This window comes from Marmota flaviventris, chromosome 15, assembly GCF_047511675.1.
Source record: "Marmota flaviventris isolate mMarFla1 chromosome 15, mMarFla1.hap1, whole genome shotgun sequence".
Classification (NCBI taxonomy): domain Eukaryota; kingdom Metazoa; phylum Chordata; class Mammalia; order Rodentia; family Sciuridae; genus Marmota; species Marmota flaviventris.
In genome coordinates this window covers 33,847,300-33,870,911 of record NC_092512.1, presented here as the reverse complement: position 1 = coordinate 33,870,911, position 23,612 = coordinate 33,847,300, and the positions used below count along the sequence as shown (strand labels likewise).

At 36.6% G+C, this 23,612-nt stretch overlaps 1 protein-coding gene across 2 annotated transcripts; it reads right to left on the bottom strand.

The window, feature by feature from the left end:
• Positions 1-8,752: 8,752 nt before the first annotated feature.
• On the bottom strand, positions 8,753-23,565 carry Slc25a32 (solute carrier family 25 member 32). 2 transcript variants are annotated; one of them, XM_027948910.2, is made up of 8 exons: positions 23,050-23,565; positions 17,427-17,577; positions 14,600-14,685; positions 13,356-13,516; positions 11,834-11,947; positions 11,362-11,507; positions 10,250-10,405; positions 8,753-9,353 (listed from the first exon to the last, which is right to left on the bottom strand). In XM_027948910.2, exons 1-7 carry the CDS (start codon positions 23,201-23,203, stop codon positions 10,267-10,269), a joined length of 951 nt encoding a protein of 316 aa, XP_027804711.1. In that variant the 5' UTR covers positions 23,204-23,565; the 3' UTR covers positions 8,753-9,353; positions 10,250-10,266. The 2 variants fall into 2 exon arrangements, with proteins under 2 accessions (XP_027804711.1, XP_027804701.1); XM_027948900.2 differs by having other exon boundaries at positions 8,753-10,405.
• Between the last annotated feature and the right edge of the window lie 47 nt (positions 23,566-23,612).

The window sequence follows — 23,612 nt, the reverse complement described above, 5'->3', positions numbered from 1 at the left end:
TACAAGACAAGTCAAAAGGCTCTTAAAGAGCCAGCTGGAACTGTTTCCCATTGGCAAGGATGACACGATTTGAGCATAAATAAAAATAATAACTACAGTGGTTTGAAACATATCAAGCATGTTTCAGTGCATGCATTCATAATATATTAAAATAAATTTTATTGGTCAACTTATAGGATACCAGCAAACCAGCTTGTTACTTTGAAAATTGGTAAATAGAACCAAACATTTGTTCTGCCAAGTTTTTATGAAATATAACTCTGTAACCAAATAGTTGATGAAGGGGAATTTCTCTTTATAGAAATACATATACACATACACACAGTATTATGTATCTTATAGCAATATCCTACATTGATATAACTAATAAAAGTAATAACATTACTTTTTTTTCAACCCTATGAATGAAGGAATCTAACAACATTCATCAATGACTGATAACATTCCCAAAACAGTTTAGCGCCTTCTAATAAAATTACATGGCACCATCCAGGAAGTAGTTTTTCCAAGAAATCAAACCTGGATCTGCTTTTGCCTCCATATCTAATCATTAGTTTGTAGGAAATACAGGAGATAAAAGAACATGTTCATTGATACCAAAGATACAATCAGAAAAATTCAGACTTGAAAGACAAGTTGGCTTTTTCAACAAATAAATTGTAAGAAAATTAAAAAAACATGTATTAAAAGAGACTTAAGATTATAACAACCAATTAAAACGTTTGCATTATGTGGACAGATTCAAGCAAACCATAAACACAAAACAAGAACAAAATTTCTTTGAGATAACTGACATTTGAACACTGTCTAGATATTTAATGGTATTAAATAATTGTTACTGAGGTCCAATAATGTTATTATAGTTATTTTAAAATAATGTTTGCTGGGGCTGGGGTTGTAGCTCAGTGGTAGAGCACTTGCCTAGCATGTGTGAGGCCCTGGGTTCAATCCCCAACACCATGTAAAACTAAAACAAAATAAATGCATTGTGTCCATCTAGTAAAAAAAGTTTGCTGAAGAAAAATTGATATGATGCCTGAAATCAACTTCAAAATAATCTGAAAAGGGGAAGTAGGAGGGTCTAGATAAAATAGTATTGAAGATAGTAGATATTAACCCCCCCAAAATGTGACAAAGAACAGGGAATTAAAAACATTTTGGGTAAGAGAAAGAATATTAGTTAAGATTCTAGGGTAGGAAGTCATGTTTAGAGAACAACAGGTTGAGCTCAAAGCATGTGTGTAGGAAAAGAGAGAGAAATTCGGGAAAGGAGGTTGAGAAAATGCTATGGAAGTCAATACCTGATTTGTCTGTAGAGCAGCAGAGTGCTATTGACAGGTGGACAGAGGAACATAGCCAGGCACAGCGGTACACACATCTAATTCCAGCGACTTGGCAGGGTAAGGCAGGAGGATTGCAATTTGAGACCAGTTTCAGCATTTTAGCAAGCCCCTGTCACAAAATTAAAAAATAAAAAAGCACAGGGATATAGCTCAGCTGTAAAACACCCTGGAGTTCAATCCTCAGTACCAAATAAACAAAAATCAAAATAAATTTTGATAGCTCAGTGAAAAAAAAGAAAATTAGAAGTCCAAAGACTGAAGGAAGGCTAGATGATGAGGCTGTTGAGACAACAAAAAGTCAAACCCACAATCAAAAAGTGGGCAAAAGAAAGAAATGAGTAGGCATTACTCCAAAGAAGATACAAACACATGAAAAAACACTCAACATCATTAGTCATTATAGAAATGTAAGTTAAAATCATAATGATTTAACCACTTTATACCCAGTAGGATGGCTATAATTTAAAAAAATGGAAAATGTTGGTAAGAGTGTGAGAAACTAGAACTCTTAATAACATTGCTGGTGGGAATATAAAATGGTACAGACTAATGAGAAACAGTTTGGTGGTTCCTCAATGTTAAATGTAGAATTACCATATGACCCAGCATTTCTATCCCTAGATATATATCCAAAAGAACTGAAAACAGGTTATAAACAAAAACTTGACCATGAATATTCATAGCCATATTATTCACAATAGTCAAAAGGTTCAAACAACCAAAATGCCCATTAACTGAAAAAAATGAATAAAAATATAGGGTATGAATACAATAGATATTATTTAGCCATAAAAAGGAATGAAGTACTGATATGTGAAAGAATCTAAAAACATACTAAACAGAGGAAGCCAGACACAAAACGCCATGTTATAGCAGACTAGTGTTTGCTGGGGACTGTGGAAGGAAGAATGGGGAACAACTGTTCACTAAATACAGAATTTCCTTTAGAGATATTGAAAATGTTCTGGAACTATATAGTGGTGATGGTTGCATAACATTATGAAGCACTAAATGCAACTGAATTGTATAAACTGAAGAAAATGGCAAGCTCTTGGTACATACATTATACACGGGGTGGAGGTGGGGGTGGGAGAAGCTACTGGAATGGATGGCTTTATAGAAATTGATGACTCTAGGAATAAAAGAGTGAACCTATTTGAGAGATGTCCAAAAGAGACTCAAAAAGAAACTGGATATAGGAAAATGGATCACAGGAGAACCAAGTATCACTTTTGAGATTTCAATCTTGGACACTGGAAGAAAAAGAAATAGGTCCGATTTAGTGGCCAAATGGCTTTGAAGTTGCTGAGTTTGCATTACTAACAGGAAACTGTATCACAGATGACCAATGGGCAGTTGGAAATGAATCTGGTGCTCAGAGGAAAGTTTAGGAATGGAGATGGATATGTGGAAGTTTTTAGCATAGAAGTGATAATTAAAGCCATGAGATCACAAAGAAAAAAAGTGAAGACAGAGGCAAGTGCAGGACAAAGAAAACTTCAGAATAAGGAAGTTTAGTGGTTAATAGCAATTCTAGTCCTTTCCTTAAATTTATTATTGCTTCTCCTAATCAAGTGCTTCTCAACTTTAGCTGTATATTACCCTCACTTGGGAGAAGTAGAGGACTTTCTAACTCAAATTTAGAGGTTACTAGAGAGAAGTGTGGTCAACCAATTACATAAAAATAAATTTTGTAAAGTGAAAAACATCATAAGCAAAGTTGAAATACAAATAAAATAGCTGGTTACAGTATTTGTAACTCGAATCACAACCCCCACTAGTAAAAAGTCCCTAGAAATTGAAAAGTAGATCATAAGCAAAGGTAAATACAGGTAACTGTTCACAATGTTTGAACCTTGTATCACAGTCCTCATTTGTAAGTAGCTCCTCAAAATCATTAACTAAAGACTAAATCCCAAAAGAAAGTAGGCAAAGAACATAGTTCACAGACATATGAGAATAAACAGGTGGGAAATAAATCCCATAAAAATCCAGGAGATTGTCACCTCTTTGTTATTTCTGGGGGATTATTAATCTGAAGTATGTTGATCCATATTCTTCATGGTGATACAAGTTGCTGAACCTTTTGTCACCTACCACAAAAAAAAAAAAAAAAGCTACACCACATGCAGACTTTATTGGATTTTAGAGGCAACATATAACACCCGAGTGTGCTACTTCAACCCAACTAGAATCATCCCCATGGCTGCCAGTTTTGAAGGAGAATCACAGCAAGAGAAGGCTCTGAAACAAATCCAGTCTGCTGTAGAAATGGGACTACCACTTGGTACCTATGATCCAATGGAGTCAATGATCTAGGAGTTTTTATAGTTAATAGGGGTGGTAAATGATATCTTCAGGGAAAATCAAAGACAGAACCTCTAGGATTTTGTAAGAAAATTATGGCCTTTTCTCTAAAGATAACTATTTTACCCCCAAAAAACAAAACCCCAAACAACCAAGCATCTGGCATGCTACTGAGCATTGGTAGACATCAGGTGACCATATGGCCTGAGTTTCCCATATTACCTGGGTGTTTTCGGACCCATTTGAAAGTTTGAGAATGCAGATGTGTAGTAGCAATCATAGTAAGGAAATGGCCTATGAGACAGCTTGGGAAAGTCCAGAAGGTACCTTTAATACCAACTCTCCCATACTTCATGCCTATGGCCTCCTGGTGTGTTCAACAGTTGACTGATCTTAAAAAAAAAAGTGAGCCTGGTTTACAGAAAGGTCTGCATGTTACTATGACACAAGCCCAAAGCAGATACGCTGATGTAAGCCCAAAGCTATAGCACTATAGTCCCCGTAACAGGTGACCCTGAAGGAGAGTGAAGGAAAACTGAGTGGGTACTTCACGCACTGGAGTGAAAAATGATCAAAGTATAGACCTATACTAATTCATGGACAGTTACTGTTGCTTTAGCTGGATGGTTAGGGAACTAGAAGAGCCACAGAAAATGGTAACAGGAAATTTCTGACAAGATGTAGTGGATGGATCTCTGTGAGGATATTTGTGTCCCTTGTCAATGACTACCAAAGTGCAACCAATGCAGAGCACACTCTTAAGAATGAGGGATTGCCAGACAGGGTGGCATATGCCTGTAATCCCAGCGGCTTGGGAGGCTGAGGCAGGACTGAGAGTTCAGAGCCAGCCTCAGCAATGGTGAGGCGCTAAGCAACTCAGTGAGACCCTGTCTCTAAATAAAATACAAAATAGGGCTGGGGATGTGGCTCAGTGGTCGAGTGCCCCTGAGTTCAATCCCCAGTAGCTCCCCCTACCCCCGCCACAAAAAAATAATAAGGGATAAAATAATACAGTGGGTGTGTCAGTTTTTTTCTCCAGCCACTTCAGTGCTTTCAAAGATACTAGGTAATCATATAAAAGTCCCAAAGTACTTACTATTCATACAGTGGCATCAATTTCTATAGAAACAAGAGTTCATTACATGGCAGCTGATGGAAAGTAAGTTTAGGATCTATATCAAATGCTGTGTCACTTATGAAGCATTCAACTACAACCAGTAATAGAAAAATCCAACTGAGACCAACTTTTAAATGAAGAAAATTTATTGTTCACCCTGAAAACTTCAGGGATATATGTTGATGGATAGATGGCGAGTTGATTCAGAATTCCATAAATGTGACTTAGAACATGGTTTCTGTCAATCTCCTATAGTTGCTTCATTGATGTTGACTCTATTTTGGACAAATTTCACCCAATTCATGATCCTAAATTGGTTTCCAGGAGGTCGGAGAGTTATATGCATCCTCATTCAAGAAACAGCAAAAAGAAACATCTGTCAACATACTCAGGAAAAAGATCTTTAAGTGTTACTTTGATTGAATTAAATAACTGTCATTTTCAAACTGGCCATTATCATTAGCAGAGATAGTACCTTCAGATTGGCCTTGCCAATCAGGGCTAATCTTTGGGGAGGTGAGGCCAGTTCCTTCTAAATCATAAAGCTGAGAATGGAGGGAAGAGGTAGGTTTTGAAAGAAATTCAGGCTACTTCTCCAAGAAATAGAAAAGGACACAGGGCAGTCAATAGCAGGAATTCATTACAGATATTTCCTATTTACTCTTTTAGAAAGAAGTTCAAAATTTTAACCCCAAACCACATATTTTCTGTATGTTACCTAACACATATGATTAAGAAAAATCATTTCTTCATTATATTTATTTATCTACTTTAAAAAATATTTTTTAGTTGTCATTGGACCTTTATTTATATATGGTGCTGAGAATCAAAACCAGTGATTCACATATGCTAGGCAAGCGCTCTACCACTGAACCACAACCCCAGTCCCTATATTTATTTTAATAATCACTACAGAGAATTTGCTACAAAATTGGTAATAATACAATTATTATTGTATTATTCAAAAGAAATCCTAATGACTTCTGAAATCAAACACACTTTAGCTAATATCCCTATTTTAGTGTGCTGTCTAAAAAACATGACACTATAATTGTTGTCAGACCACAAAAACATGTATTGAAATGGAATGGCCATCTTTTTTTTTTTTTTTTTTTTTTTAAAGAGAGAGAGAGAGAGAGAATTTTTTTAATATTTATTTTTTAGTTTTTTTCGGCAGACACAACATCATTGTTTGTATGTGGTGCTGAGGATTGAACCCGGGCTGCACGCATGCCAGGCGAGCGCGCTACCACTTGAGCCACATCCCAGCCCTGGAATGGCCATCTTTACAAAGCATGATACCCATTGCTTTGGGTATCTGATCATGGTTTCTGATGCACAGCTTCAAGTTGTTCATTTTTTGGCTTGTCTTTTAGTACTCTACAGTCATGTTCTGGTTTTTCCTTTGCCAACCTCTCCCATCTCCATCCCTTCCTAGACTTATAATACTTTTTCATGATAAAGTTTACTTTTCCGGGGCTGGGGTCGTGGCTCAGTGGTAGCACACTTGCCTGGCACGTGGGAGACACTGGGTTCGATCCTCAGCACCATTTAAAAATAAATAAATAAGATAAAGGTATTGTATCCATCTACAACCCCCCCCCCCCAAAATTAAAAAAAATAAAGTTTACTTTTCCTTTATAAGTTGAAATCTATGGTGAAATACATCCTCACAGTTCACTTACTACCTCAGCTATTTGCAACCTGTCCTCAACTTCTATAAATCAAATCTGCTTAAAATTGCCAATAGCATCAATATTCAAACTACCAAAATATTTACATGGTTGATAACATTTTTTTTTAGTTTGCTTCTCCTATCTGATTGGTCTTCCTATCACCCCTAGCCATGTCTCTGTACTAATTACTTGCACTTCTCTTTTATGGAGTAAAACCCCAACAGGTTTAGTAAGGTTCAGAGTTAGCCTCTGGCTGCATCTTTATGTGTGTGTTTGTGTATTGCTGGAGATTGAATCCCAGGGCCTTATGCATGCAAGGCAAGCACTCTACTGAGTTATATCCCGAGCCCACTGGCCCAAGTCTTGCAGCTCACTTTTTCATTTATTATCCTGACAACTCACTGCTCAAGACAGGCCACCTCCACTTCCTGCTTGCTACAATTTTCTTGAGATTCCCTTTATAATCTTCCTTCCCTTTATAATCTTCCATCAAGGCCCAGCTTAAATATTTTCCCTTTCATGAACCCTGTTCTAGTTCCCCTCAAGCTGTAAATCACCACCTCTGACTTGATCGACAATGTCTAAGCTACCACCGATTCTTTTTCTTTTTTAATTTGTTCTACTGAGTTGTACATGACAGATGAATGCATTTCAATTCATCATACACAAATGGAGTGCAACATTTCAATTCTCTGGTTGTACACAGTGTAGAGATACACCATTCATGCAATCATACATGTACCTAGGGTAATGATGTCCATCTCATTCCACCATCTTTTCTACCTCCATAACTCCTCCCCACCCCACCCCTTCGCCCAATCCAAAGTTTCTCCATTCTTCCCATGTCCCCACTCCCCACCCATCACAGATCAGCATTCACTAATCAGAGAAAATATTTGGCCTTTAGTTTTTTGGGACTGGCTTACTTCACTTAGCGTAATATTCTCCAACTCCATCCATTTACCTGCAGATGTCATAATTTTATTCTCTTTTAATGCTGAGTAATATTCCACTGTATGTGTATATATATATAATATACATATAATATATATTTATTACAGATTCTTTATCCATTCATCTATTGATGGGCATCTAGGGTGCTTCCACAGTTTAGCTATTGTGAATTCAGGTGCTATAAACATTGGTGTGGCTATATCACTATAGTATGATGATTTTAAGTCCTTTTGGTATAGATTCCGGAGTGGGATAACTGAATCAAATGGTACCACCAACTCTCGACTAGACACCTGTAACCTTCCTAACCAGTATCCCTGCTTCTTGCCTGTCTCCTAATAGTTTCTCCACAGTCACCAGAATGATTTCTCATACAATCTAAACTACTTACCATGGCCTACAAGATCCGGTTTCTGTTAAGGTTTATTGTTCCAAGAACTGTGTTACATTTTTTTTTTTTTTTTGGATTAATTCAATTAATCCTGTCAATAATCCTATGGCTATGTATCCGATGCTGCTGATGACTCATCTAGATCCCTTTTACAGGGCTGGTGCATTTGTACACTAGTTGCTACAGGTGTTGGCTGCCAACAGCTTTCCACCCTTATGTGGAGGACTGCCCTTACTCTTCTTTCCCTTCCTTATCCATTTTCTTTATTCTGTTATAGAATTTTCCTAAGAGTACTCCTTCAGTCATTTGCCCAAGAATCCCCATCTCAGGCACTGCTGGAGGAACTGATCTGACACATAATTTCCCAGATGAGGAACCAAGAGGTAGGTGAAATGATCTGCCTTAGGTCAAACAGAAAATTAAGAGGTTGAAACTTGAAGCCAGTCTGATTTACCAGCCTGCACTCTTTCCTGCAATGCTGTAGTGGTACTTCTCCAACCTCCCCTCTCTCATTTATCCTCTAGTCAAGTTAAGTCCTGCCTGAGGGTCTTTGTAATTTCTATTCTCCCTGCCTAGAATATGTTGTCTCTATTTTCTTGTAGTTTGTTTCTCCACTTCTTTAAAAATGTCTCAAATATTACTATCTCAAAAAGACCCTGCCTTACACAAGCCATCCTAAGAAGCTAACACTATCCTCAATTCTACTTCATTTTATTTGCTTTCAACACCTGAAATTATACACAGATTTGTTTTCTGACACTCATACTAAAATGAAAATCCTGAAGGTAGGAATGTTTTCTAGCTGACTTACCACTATATCCCTGAAGCCTGGTAACTGGCACTCAGTAACAGGTAGTTGATAACTATTTGTTGTTGAATGAGTGAAGTAAGATCTCCTTTCTCAGACCTCTTATAGAAACTCTCTGTAGAAATTTCCTTGCATGTTCTTAATTTAGAACTGTAGTTATTTAATGCAAATTTTATTATGTAAGCTTATATGCTCTGGAGGACAAGAATTATGATTTATTAATTTGGGGATACATAGCAGGATTCAAATGACGGTACTTCTAAAACTCCAAATATCAACTACAGCTTATCTTTCCATATAGGTATTAATATCAGGATTTCATATGAATTACAATATAATCCAGAAATATGAAAAAAATGCCATGCTTAATTTATAAAGCATTCCTATGCATGTTACAATATGGATTAAATACAATTAGGTACTCATCATTTCATCTTTATTTTAAAAACAATGCCATTTCCAAAATATAAAAAATAGACCTATTTTCAAAGAACCATTAAAATATGGTTTTGAAAACCATAATATTTTATTTACAACAAGTAGATGGTAGTGCAATAGCATGCAATGATGTTTATGATAAATAAAGTGTCAGTATTATTCTGGCATCTTTTTGGGGGTAGGCTTTTATACTTACAGAGAGTTAGAATGACTTTAACAAGTAAAGATCAATAATAGCCATTAATGTAATGTGTACTTCAATGTGAATTTGAGTGATCAATGTAGATTGATCATTTATTTGGGAACTGGATCCATACATCTGGAAATTAAAGTAGAAAGTTAAAACTTTTTTTTTTTTTTTTTTTTTTTTTTTTTTAGTTTATTAACAAACACATCCCAAATACTCCAGCATTGGTACAAGGGAATCTACTGAGCATTTCTCATTAAGTGATTCATAGCCACACATGCTAAATAATGACTGTCATAGCCAGACCCTAGAAGTTTAGATTTTACAACTTTAAACTACATTAAGTATTTATGTCCCCCACCAAGAACTAAGTCCAGGATTACGTTTTAAATTATGTTAGAGCCATGGGGAAAATAATAAGCAATGTAATGACAAAAAATTTTAGCTATTTCTCAGAAAATTACATAATTCCTCAAATTTTTACAGTTGGTGTGTTCCAAATGAATTTTAAAACTAAAGCATGTTTACAATGGACTTTTCTCATTAAATATCCCCACTTAAAAAGATCTGGATTTGGCTAATACCTTATTCAGTAAATTCTTAACACCTTATTCAGTAAATTGTTAAAGTTTAATTTATCCTTGAAACAAACAACATTCTTTTAAGAAGCTGTTTTCTTGCTATTGCACAAGGTCAATTTAAAGTCAATCCAGGCAAACAAGATTCCTCTAATCCATTTAGCAAATGTTGCAAATTAGTTTCTACTTGAACAATGAAATGTCTGAAACTCTACAGTCGGTGTCAGTTTTAACATGCTGATGTCAGCCATGACAGGTAGAGGTAGCCAAGTCCCATATACGTGAAGATAAGAAGCAGAAATCATTGTGAAGACTTAGCAGCTCTTTGACTTCTAAAGATTAAAGACAAATTATGTTTATGAGCCATTTTGCTGTGTGGCATTCTTCTGAGTTTTATGTCTCAAACCCAAAGGAGCTTGTTGCTGTCTTGGGCAAACATACTGAAATTACCTTTCTTTCTTTCTTTTTTAGCTTACTTTCTTGTCTCTAAGGCCAAGTAAAAAATGTGAGACATTTTCATATACCACAAAGGTAATACAGCAGGCTGGAGTCACTCTAATCAAATTGGGGGCAATTCCTTTGTAAAATCCACCGATGCCTTCTTTCCTTTAGAGGGAAAAATAGATATATGCTTAATTTCCTAAACAGTAAGCCAGAAAATACAAATTTTAACTGAGATAGGACAGGGAGTAAATAGTCAAATCTTGCTCTGATTTAAGTAAAAATATAGTTTGTAGCCATTTGTAGGGGCCTACATTCTTTTTATAAACTGACTAAGAAAGGGGTTGGAAACACCTCAAAACTGAACTGGAAAAGTGCTTTAAATTAACCATCTTTGAAATGCTTTTAACTGTACGGATATGTAGCAGTTTTAACTGATCTAATTAAAAATCACATAGCTTATATAAATGCCCACAACAGTAAATCTAACACATATAAAAATTTATTTCCTTGATGCCTCCAATATGGAATAAGGCCTAGGAACTTATCACTTAGGTTCTCATTCAGTATTTCTTGAATTGAACTCAATTTACCATTACAAATATTCTGCTCTGGTTTTTTAGAATTAAAGGTAGATAACAGTTATTCTCATAAAGAAAAGCAAACATCTCTTCCATACTGGGGCCTTCTAAAATGTATTAAACTAGTAGGTTTTACTGCTTCTTACATTCAATACCAAATATTTACAACACCTCAATTTTATTATTTTTTCATGTATCTCATTTTTTTTCCTTGAGATGAGGGTCTTTCTGTGTTGGTCAGGCCAACCTCTTAATTCACAATCCTCTTGACTCAGTCTCCCAAGTAGCTGTGTCACCACCCACAGATCTCATTTTATTTTTATATCCATCTTGTCAGACTAGTTAGTCTAAGTTTACAAATGAAAAAATCAAGTCTCAGAGAATTAAGTCCATGCCTACACAGCAGTAGTACTTAATGGGAAAGCAGTGACCACTAGCCATATTTTTTACCACAGCAATTTGGCCTTTGTTATACAACATGTACAGAATAAAATAAGTAAGGCTCTTCATCACAACAATTCTGATATTCTGCACACTTACCTCCATGTCTTTGCAATTACATCCGTTACACCACTATAAAACATGTGTTGATCCTGAAGACGGGCTCTCACAACTTGATATGGGTATGTTGCTGCTACAGCAAATATTTTGGATAGTGCAGCCACAGATATATATTCTACTGTGCTCTAAAATGCCAACACAAAACATTTACAGACAGGACTTCTTTAAAAATATAGAATAAAAACTATAAAGGACAAAAATATTTAAATAAACCTTTAGATGAAAAATACTGTTTTTCCTCTTTAATGCAAACTCTATGTAATTATGTGGTTTCACTTTAAACATATGTGTATCATTAACTTAATATATAACTGAATATTTAAATACAAATTAAATTAGTAGAGTCAGCATTCATTATCACAGCCATACTACCAAAGTACGCATGACAAAATTTCCATCTCTTAAATGCCTATACAAGTAAATGACATCGTTTTTACAAGAATCATCTTACCAGTTGGGCTTCTGGTAATCTATTGATATGCTGGTTATATTTCAACTTTAGCAATTCATATGCCATAAACTGAAGGGCACCATGTGATGTTCCAAACAGCCCAGGAATAAATCCCTAAAAGGGAACAATTAAAAAAGAGCAAAAACTAAACAACTTTCAAAGAAAGATACATTTAAGTCAAATATATTTTCTCTCCTCTTAAGTGTAGTACTTTAAGCAAAATTTTATATAAGGTTAAAATACTATTTTTTTACTTTAAATTGGGAGGTTGGGATAGGAGGATTGCAAATTTTGGCTAGTCTCAGGAACTCAGTGTGGCCCTAAGTAACTTAGCAAGACCCTGTCTGAAATAAAAGGGGGAGGGGGCCTTGGGATGTAGCTCAGTGGTAAAGCCCCCTGGGTTCAATCCCCAATACTGGCTGCCCCTCCCCACCTGCCTCCAATATGTATTTTCTTGTTAGTTCTTCTTTAAACAGTACATGTATAAACATAAAGACAATGTACACCATCAAGAACCAGGTATGAGCAGGCAGTTAGATTCTGGAAAAGTGAAAAAGGAGAGGTAATGATAATTCAATTAAATAAGTATAGATATTCTAAAAGAATAAAGCAAAAAAGTGATGGAGGAAACACAGAATTGATTTATTTCCAAAACTTTTGCCTATAAGTCAGTAGTCTATAACAATCACCTCATGTTATTGATTTTAAAAACTAGTACACAATTCTTTAAAAAAACTAACATTGAATAAATCTAATTTTGATTTTAAACTGTGGATGACTGAAAAATAAGTACTGTGGGAACTAGGTGTGGTGGCACATGCCTATAGCTTGAGATAATCAGGAGCTTGAGGCAGGAAAATCACAAGTTAAAGAACAGCCTGGTATACAGTGAGACCCTGTCTAAAACTATAATTTTTTAAAAAGAGCTAGGTATGCAAGGGTATGTAGCTTAGTGGAGGGCACCAGCCTATCATATATGAAGCCCTGGATTCAATCTCCAAAAATATGGGGAAAAAATTTATAGGAATAAGACACAGGTGGGAGTGGATGATAGAGAAGCAGAAAATGGGGGGACAGGAGTTATAAAAATCAGAAAACAGATGTTAATGCCACTAGTAAGATATTTCAAAATTATCACAATAGGCAAGGGAGTAGGGTTTTTGTTATTTAAAAAATTCAAGTAAGGTTTGAAGTTTGCACAATTTCCAGTAAAATAAGATGCTATCAAACTCACTTATCTCTTCTCCAGACATGTTATCCCAACTTGGCTGTTTGACTTACTGAAAAGACACCTGACAAAGTTTTAGACAGTTCTCACACCCACCAGTGTCATGATGATAGAGAATAAATAGCTTAAAATACAATTTCAATATTATAAGTTACATTTGAGTTTTCATTCAATTGTATCTTGCCTAAGGGAGGCTTCTTTTTAGGACTGAATCCAGGTCATTCATAAGAGAAACAACAGAGCCAAGAGAAACTGCAATTTTCAATTATTGAAAATATATTGATGACTCATTACCTTATACAATCCACGCACACCTTCATACTTATATATTTTCACAAGTGCATCAAACATTCCTTTATATTGCCGCTGTGAGGAGTTAACAACACCTTCATACTGTAACATAAGGCGAGTTTTTGTTACCCATAATGGGTTTGTAATGCAGAGGGTCATGGCTCCTAAAATCAAATTTGAAGAAGATTACTCAGCATACAGATGCTTTTCTACTTAATTCAAACTAAAATACAGTCCATTATGTAAAAGAGGAGGTTACCTAGAAGCTGTATCTGGAACGGCAAGATGTGGTCTTTTTAGGGTCAAATCATAGTCATAATTTTTGAGAGTTCTAAAAAAATTCCTCATGTGGGAGTGAGAGGTAAGTTAAGAGGGAGACAGAAATGAAAAACACTTCAGGATAGCAAAGATGCCTTGACTCCTAACCAACGTAGCCTGGTATAGAAAATAGATGGAAAGGAGACACAGATCTTAGGAGCAGAAGACAGAATAAACCAGAGGGGCTGAAGGTAAAAAGGAAACCAGGAACCTAGCATCTCATTAATCTGTGCATGTACACACATAGGTCCAACCCCTTTATCACAATCTTCCCCAAACCCATTCAAAGTAGCTACTTCCCCTCAAAAACTAACTGTGTGATGCAATAAGTCACAACCTACATTCTTCACCGAAAATGACAACTTTGTAAGAGAAAAAACTAACTAGTCAAGTTTCTCATTTTCTACATTTCTAAGGAGTCCTTTATTAAACCAATATTTGTTGAGTCTTGTTATGATTCTGCTAGCAGCTAGTTATTAAAAAATGAGTGGAATTGTCCTTGCTTTAAAAAACATTCAGTAAACATTGAGAAACCAAGGTAGCAAGGTATCAAAGTAGGATTTATAAAGATTTATGGGTCTCACTTTGTTCTTTTCTCTAGATAGTACACAAATATAAGTCGATGAATGAGGCTACTAAATTGAATACTTACAAAATTGAACTTATACTTTAAAAAAAAAACATATACCAAATCATCTTAATATATTAGGGATTCATAACTTTTTAATTTTTTCCACCCTTTGTGATAAGTACAATTTTTGAAATCCAGAATGCTCAATAAGGACAATCCTAAGAAATATTATGTGATAACTAATTAGTATACTTAGATAAATTTACTTAAATTCTGGTGTCCAAAAAAAAAAAGACAAAAAATAAAAATGGAAAACAAATTTGGAAGGTGATGTTTTATATTTCACACATTGCCTTACCAGCTTCAGCAGCTGAGATGAGGTATTCTGTTGCCTCTAACCGTTCAGCTCTTCCTTCTGTTTTATATGATTTGATGGCATTGTAACTAAAAGAATTAAACATAAGCAGTTTAATTAAAATAGATGTCTTAAAACAATAAAATCTGTTTTAAAGAATGTGTAACTTAATGGCACTATCCCCAAAGTAAAAGTCAATGAAAAATACAACCACAAAATGAGATCTTATTTTAAAAAAATGAACATGACAGAAATGGTTTACTATAGGATTACACCACCTCTCCCCAACAAATATATATGGCTGGCAATACATATGTAAAATATTTTAATCACATATTCAGCAGTTAATTTAAAAGGACAAGAAAACGGAGAGGATGGAAAGATGTAACTGTGATGCAGAGACTGGGAAGAAAAGGCAAAGGAGAGTCCAATTTGTGCTTAACAAATATGTGTGCTAGGCATCTATGTTTAGGAACTTCCTTTGCTTTCTGACAGATAAACATCAAATATAGATCTTTCTTAATAGATTAACAAGGATCATAAGTGGCATACAAATAAACATAGTAAAAGACATAATAAAATGATAATCATAAGAAAAGACACAGTAAAATAAGAGATCCAGAAACTATGAGATCACAGAAGGCTTTATGTTGGAGGTGGCACTGAGCTGTGTATTGAGATGGGTACAGTTCCAATAAGGAAAGAGATGAGCATGGGGAAAAGTGATAATAAAGTAATAATAAAGTAGATGGTAAGATAGTGAAAACTGAACCTCAATCGAGTAACAGAGATTTGGGTTTTATCTGGCAGAAAACAGTCACTAAACATTTCATTGCAGGGGAGTCAAATCAGGCCTGTGTTTTCTAAACACAAATTTTACTTTCCTCCAAGAAGGATTCAGTTGAATCAATATTTTCAGGTTTTCCCAACACAATTCTAACATGAAACAAACTTTTATTATAAGCAATTCTCATCACATAAAGCTAACTCATATGGCTTGTTCTTAGAAACTCTCTTGGATAATATACAGAAATCAAATTTATAAAGTATTCTTTCCAGGCATGGTGGCACAATACCTGTAATCCCAGATACTTGGGAGGCTCAGGCAAGAGGATCACAAATTCAGAGCCAGCTTGGGAAACTTAGAGAGATCCTGTCTCAGAATAAAAACTTAAAAAGGCTAGGGATGTAGGTCAGCGGCAGAGCACCCAGGTTCAATCCCCAGTACTATAAAATAAAAACAAGCCCAAACATATATGTGTGCATATATCCATACAGTTTACCTGAATATGTCTTTAGGGTGAAAATAAGAAAAACTTTAAACAAAACAAAGGCTGAATTTTAGTTTGTTTTCACTTTAAAAATTTATTTTAAGATTGGTTTGGATACTGCCATTAATTTATGAGAGATTAAGTACAATATATAATGCAAAGGAGAAAAAGGGAAAGACATGGGTGTTGATGTTTTCCTAAAAATGTCCTCTGTTAAAAGAAAGAAAAGCTTTCTCATTCGTGGATGCAGTCTCAAATAACAGAGGCAAGCTCTCAGCAACATGTACTTCTCCACAGCAGTGCCATGTTGCTCCCTCCTTCTTATACACTCAACAAGATGAATATGCCTGCCATAGGCTCTTTCTGTGGCTTCTTCAGAAGGCATGCAATAGAAGTTATTTCTAATAGTGATTCTATTTGACTGGTGAAGGAGTAAGGAAATGAAAAAGAACATGCTGGGAAGATGGAGCAGGTCACATAAGAGTATAAAGTGATTTGCTTCAAAACCTTTTAGCTCTTGCTTTCTTTTCTCAATCAGGCTCTTAAGTTATATGTTTTTAAGGACTCCAAATCTGCCTTTTCTTGCCTTTCCAAGTTCATTATGAATCAAAATGCATTTCTGGGTTTCTTTCTTTCTTTGATACTTTAGTGAAGTAAAGTACCCAGGGTGCTTTACCCCAGTTTTTTTCTGAGACAGAGTCTTGCTAAATTGCTGAGATTGGCCTCAAACTTGCCATCCTCTTTCCTCAGCCTCTTGAGTCATTGGGATTATAGGTATGTGCCACCACACCCAGCAAATCGAATACATTTCTGTGAGTCATCTCAAATATTTCAAGAATATGTCTGAGCATAAATAACTAATGATCTCAGGATACTTTTTAGTATTTATAAAATATTCTATTTTAGTATTTATAAAATTTTCTACTTTGTAATTAATCTTGTATTAGTGGAGGAAAAAAGTTATCTTCCTTTATAAACAATAAATACCAAAGAGAACTGAAATTCATGATTCATTTTAGACAAGAGTTCCAGGTTCCTCCAATCTCTGCAATACTTTGCAAATCTACTGATAAATAACAAGTTGGTATATTCAACTTTTTCTAGTCTATTTTGGCTGTTAGAAATGCTCAAGAGTCCTGATATGGCCCAAACACCTCAGAAATTCTGAGGGTGTCTTAAAACTTCATTTTGAATTGTTCAAATTAGATGTTTTTCAAATGGCTTTAACTAAGATAAAAAGTTCTCTTCTAATCTATGAGCATTCTGCTTATAAAAGAAATCAGTTAAAAATCTTGCCCTCCTGAATTCATAAAAATGGCTTCTATAAGGGTTTCCCATCTCAATTCTTCATCCTTTCCTTTACAAACTTTCTTCTAGACCTAATGCTTCTGATGATAATAACCGAAAGCAAAGGAAACTAATAAGCCATTTGTTCTCTAATCCTTCCAGTTCCCAGAACTGATTCAATGACTCATCTTTCTTCATTAACCAGTATAAAAGCCACCAAAAAAAAAAATTCCTTTTTATTTAATACTGTGAAATCTCCCAGATCTACTCACAAGAAAAAGTAGAGTCCCCAGGATAAACCTGCACCCCAAACATTTGGAGTTACTCCTTGATAAAGTCCCCGCAGTCCATCAAGTTTCCAAATGGTAGTCAAGCAATGTAAAATTCCTTTATATTTTGGTCTCAGTTCCAATCCATCACTCACTGCATTAAAGGATACACAAAAATTCTAGTTCAGAATCACATATAAACATAGATTCATAAATTAGCTATATAAAGAAAAAAATTCAGAAGAAAACCCCTTATTAGGCAGGAAAAAAGTATTTCCTAGGATGTTCTATACTTTAAAATTAATGTTAATAAATTTATCAAAGTATTTATTGAGCACATATTAAGCACCCAAGTAATATTTTAGGAAGCATCAGATTGGCTATTAAATAATCCTCCTGAGTCACTGGGATTACAGGCATGTTGCCAGAACACCTAGCTGTAGTTTTTTATACTGCTTTTTCCCTACTCAAAGAGAATATAGAAACATTCCCCCTTGCTTTTAAGTAGATTCCAAAAATAAGACTTTAAAAAAATGTGATAGTTTTCCATTTCACAGACATTCTATCATTTATACTATCATTCCCCAATTTGACATGTTAATTTTCTTTTTCTATTACAAAAAGTTCTCTAAAGAATATCTTGTATAACAGTTTGTATGGATTCTTTTTTTTTTTTTTTTTTGGTACTAAGGATTAAACTCAGGGGCATTTGACCACTGAGCCACATCCCCAGCCCTATTTTGTATTTTATTTAGAGATAGGGTCTCACTGAGTTGCCTAGCACCTCACTTTTTGCTGAGGCTGGCTTTGAACTCTCAATCCTCCTGCCTCAGCCTCCTGAGCTGCTGAGATTACAGGCGTGTGCCACTGCGCCCAGCTTGTATGAATTCTTATTTTCTTAAAATTAACTATTAGAAGGGGAATTGATATGGCCAGGCGTGGGTATAATCCCAGGGTGCTTGTAATCCCAGTAATTTGGGAGGCAGGAGTCAGGAGGATCCCAAGTTCAAGGCCAGTCTCAACAATCAAGACCCTGTCTCAAAAAATAAAAAGGGCTAAGGTTGTAACTCAGTGATAGAGCACCCCTGAGTTCAACCCAAATACACAAAAAGGGGAAGGGGGAAATTATATGGGTCAAATTTAAGTTACCAATTTAAGTTAGAAATACATATTGAAATTGCCCTCCATAGAGTTTACAGTTTATTAGCCACAAATAAGCATGCCCAGTTCAATGTACCCTTGCTTCTACTTTACTGTGTGTAATAAGCATGACAAAGAACAATCACTGGTCTTGTGTTTCAGTGTGAGTGTATATACTGGATAGCAATGGTAAGATTTATTTACTACTAAGAGTTGTGGTCAAAAAGTGCAAAATGTTGGCTGGAGATATAGCTCAAGAAAGAGCCTGCCTAGCAGCCACTTTGGACCCCATTGGGGAACAAAACTAACCAAATTATACTGTTAAATTGTGTGCATATACAAGTAAGTAACAACTAATTCCACTATTATGTATAATTACAATGCACCAATAAAAAAATACAATTAAAAGAAACCTCACTCATTATCTCCCTGTCTCCATCTTCAATCTCTCCCTTCCTTTTTTTTTTTTTTAAACCATCAGAATTTAAACAACTTAAATCTCTCTTGAGTTACCTCGTCTTTGATCCCATTGCCTCCCTATAGTTAAGCTGCTACAAATGAGAAAACAACAATCCAACTTTCTCACCTCCCTGGCAATCTAGTCTGGGCTTCACCTATTACTTCAAGGGCTCTAGTTAAGGACCTCCAAGTGCACTCTGGGAGTCCTCTCTTCCTTAAGAACCCCTTAGTGGCAGCTGACATTGTTTACCTTCTAAAACATCTCTGTTTTGGCTTGCTTCATCCCACATCCTCCTGATTTTCCTCTTCTTTGCCACTAAATTTTCCTGGCCTCCTTTCCCTCTGCCCATCCTTAAATATTAGTTTTTATAGGCACTCTTTCTATTCTCAACTAAGTAAATTCACTGCTATCCCTGTACTCCAGTTTCTTGATAACTAGTCCTGATCACTTTCCTAACATCCAGCCCTGGATACTGTTTTTACATGGCTTAACTTTCCGGAATTATTTTTTTACTTTCATTTCTAGCATTTAAATTTTCCCTTCCACTATACCAAACTATCCACTCAGAGCTTCAGACTAATAACATATGCTATTGAATCAGACTTCCTAGGATTGAATCCTAATTGTTAACAATTATTGTGTAACTCTGAGTAAGTCATGTGATTACTCTTATATCTGAGCTTTCTCGTTCATAATATGAGGGGGGGAAAAACCCAAAAATGAACTCTAAATGAGTTAACATCAATTAAATGAGTCAGCATTAATGAGTTAATATGTGGAAGGTGGAGCTAGGGATATAGCTCAGTTGTACAGTGCTTGCCTAGCATGTGCAAAGCCCTGGGTTCAAGTCCTAGCACTGTTAACAGACCCCCAAACAAACTTTTTTTTTTTTTTAGTACCGCAGATTGAGCCCAGTGGTGCTTAACCAATGAGCCATAACCCCAGCCTTTTTTTGTATTTTATTTAGAGACAGGGTCTCACTGAGTTGCTTAATGCCTCACTTTTGCTGAGGCTGGCTTTGAACTCCTGATCCTTCTGCCTCAGCCTCCCAAGCCACTGGGATTACAGGCCAAACAAACATTTAAAGCACCTGGAAACATGTCTAGAAAACTGCAAGCACTAAAAATATTAGTTTATTTATGCCACTGGGTCTTTCAATACCACATAAACTTTACCATGTGCTAGTCTTGTTACTGTACACTATGGTTCCTTGGTTAGTATTACAGATTTAGTCATATTCTCCTTTCTTCCTACTTTTCCCTAAAAAACTCACAAATCTTTACAAATGGGGTTATTTTAGGAAATTACTATTTTTACACATTCTTATTTGCTGGGGTTGAATCCTTAAAAATTATTTCATGAAGTTAGAACAGATCTCAAAGATCACCTAACCCAATCCTTCCACCCAACACAAAAATATCTTCTAACCTCTGTCTGAACCACTTCTAGTCATCACCAGTTTCATTTCATAACACCACAATGTTGTCAGGCCAAAATCTGCTTCCCTATAATTTCCACTCAACTTATGTCTGACCTTAGGATCAACCCAAAAGGCAGCTCCCTCTCCCCCATGGAAGTTCTCTATCTTAAGGATTTTCCCCATTCCAAGCTAACCTAGTTTTTTCAGTTTTCTCAGATGAAATGATTTCCAATCTTTCTGACTTTGGATATCTTGAAATTTCAATTCACATTCAGAACTCATGAAAAAATTCCAGGTTTGGTTTAGTAGCACATACATTCAGGACTAAACTCCCATCATCAGATATTATCTTTATTTTTTCAGACATTAATTTTATTAAATCGTTTTCGTTATACGAAAGAATAAAAACCATGGGTTAGAGCATTGATGCTGATGACCAGATGCTATATCTCCATTACACATCTAAATTTTCCTCTTTTCTATTATATCAAAGCCACACTGTGGGTTTTATTATTCCTCTCAATACCCTATATGTAACCTAAACCCTACTAGTTTTCCACTACTCTCCACTTCATCAAAATTACCATCTTCTCAAGATACCAAGAATTTTCTTCCCTCGGGTATAGTCCACTTCACAGCATTGTCTTAAATTCATCAACCAACAGTACTATTTCTCAATGATCATCACAACTGCCACCTTTTCTGCTCCTAAACAAAGTTGCTGAAAAAAGACATCAAGTTATACAGGCCCACACCTGCAGCCAAGCCTAAATTCTTTTATTCACGTTCAAGCCACTGTATACCAGGATTCATAAAGGCAGCATGTAAGTAGTTAAGTGCAAGAGGGTTCCAGAGTTGGACTCCATGGGTTCAAATTCCAGATCTACCTTTACATTCTGTGACGTGGGTAAGTTAAGTCAATTTCAGTTATCCTCACCTGTATAAGAGGATAATAAACTCACAGGATAGTGAACAAAAATGTATCTAAAGCCCAGGTGGGCATGGTGGCACACATGCCTATAATCCCAGTGGTTTGCAAGGCTGAGGCAGGAAGATCTGAGACCCTATCTCTAAATAAAATAGGGAATAGGACTGGGGATGTGGCTCAGCAGTTGAGTATCCCTGAGTTCCTCCAATCCCCAGTACCAAAACAAACAAACCAACAAAAAAATAATGTTTCTAAAGTTCTTAATTCATTGCCTTTCTTCTAGGAAATGCTCAATGAAGATTAGCTATCAATAATCGTAATTATTTGTATATGCATCAGAAACTCCATGAAATTATCCATTTGTAGTGTCTTTTCTAAAGGTAACACTCCATAATTTTCACCAATTTTCCTTCATCAAATTGTTTCGTGTCTTCTTTCTGTCAAAGTATTAATTATTCTACAGAGAACCTCAAGATCCAATCTTGCATAGAACCTTTACAAATGCATATAGCCATTAACAATTATGATTTTCTTGATAGCCTATCTATATTCTTATGTTGTATTTTGATTTATTCTACTATGCCCTTGATGTTTGTTGTCTAGAATTATCTAACATTACTACTAAGTCTCAAGTCTTACAATTAGATACTAAGTTCCCTGAAGTCAAGAACTTTATAAAACACTTCTGTAATTAAGAGATATATAAGAAGTGAAGTAAATAAAATACCTAGTATTACTGTAAGATAAACCAAAATTGCAAACTGAATGTTCAGGGCAGGACTTAACTTGTATTAATAACTGAAATAAAAGAAAACAGTTTCCAAATGAAGTTACCAAAGTTTATTTTGAAACTATCTTTTACAGAATTTAGTGTTGAGTTTAACTTCTAAACTGCTAATAATTCGAAAGCAACTCCATTTTGAAAATCAGCACCTACCCTGCCAGGCATGATCTTCCTGTTAGACCCACCCTCAATGACTACCCAACTGCAGAAACCACAGCAAAGGCGCCAAATAACAATCACAGGACCAGACGTTATTTTTTAACTACTCCATTGTACCTGACTATAATAGTTCAGAAGTTTTTTCCAGCAGGCTACTGCGCCTTGCAGAGGGCAGCCTGGCAGATATTCTCTGTCTTTCCTTGAACTCAGAGATGTGTGTCCAGGATATTTGCGCCAGTTATCCTAATACATATTCACTTAAACAAAAGAATATCTAGATCTGGCTACTTTTTCGTTCAAAGGACACTGTACCACACTGTACACATCAAAAACCAAAGAAACTTTGAAGATAATTCTATCCCAAACACCTGGTACTTTCCGTTCTGCTTCCAAACACGTGGCTGACCTATGATTTCGAAGTACCTCCTAGAATGAATGATTCGCCCGTGTGACAGCCAAGTCCTAAACTGTCACAAGCCCATTCCCCCCCTCCCCAACACACACACTTTGCCCACATTCCCCATCCCTTATCCTCGGGGAGCGGGAAAGAGAGCGGCCAGGCCCTGCTTTCTCAAATCCAGTTCCAGATGAGGCAGCGTAAACAGCATCTTCTTCAAAGCCCTCCTCCTCGCAGTACAGAAGATACAAGGGAGAGGTCACGGCCCCTTTTTGAGTTTCCACTACTCAGCCCGTGCTTGCAGCGAGAAGGACCCCGGTGTCTAGGCGGGCTCTTACCGGCGAAGCGGATCTTCACGAGGTCGAGCGGGTGCAGCGCGAGGTTAGACAAGACACCGCCGCTCACACCAGCTACCAGGTTCTCATACCGGACGTGGCGGAATACCGTGCTCCACGCCGACGACCCGGACGCCGACTGGCCCTGACCGTTCATAGGCTCAGGGTCCGAGGAAACCACGGCGCCCAGGGCCGCGGAGGTGGAACGAGATGCAGTGGCCGCCACTGTGGCGACGGTCGCCGCCCGGGAGCAAGAACCGTAGGGCGCGAGCCCACTTCCGGGACTGGCGAAAAAGCACCGACGGCCGGATAGCGGGAACCGAGCCGGGAGACCTTAATGCGGAGGGGCGTGAGGGGGCGCGGCCACACGTCAAGCCGGTGGAGGGCGTGACGGAGGCGGGTTGCACGCCTCCACCTAGTGCCCGCCCTACCTCCCCGGCTGAAGCAGCATGCTTGAGCCAAAGGACGTGGACAAAAACAACAGCTCAAGAACCGCCCCCTGCCAACCTTTGCCGGCACTACTACGGAGCGCCGCGGGATCCAGCTGAGCCCCGCTGGCGGACACG

Coding starts and splice junctions, on each gene's coding strand:
- Slc25a32 (XM_027948900.2), bottom strand. CDS start 23,203: ATGAACGGTCAGGGCCAGTCGGCGTCCGGGTCGTCGGCGTGGAGCACG. Junction 14,686..17,426: donor TGGGGACTCTACTTTTTCTT/GTGAGTAGATCT, acceptor TAATTCTTTTAG/TTACAATGCCATCAAATCAT. Junction 10,406..11,361: donor GTAATTGCAAAGACATGGAG/GTAAGTGTGCAG, acceptor TTCCCTCTAAAG/GAAAGAAGGCATCGGTGGAT.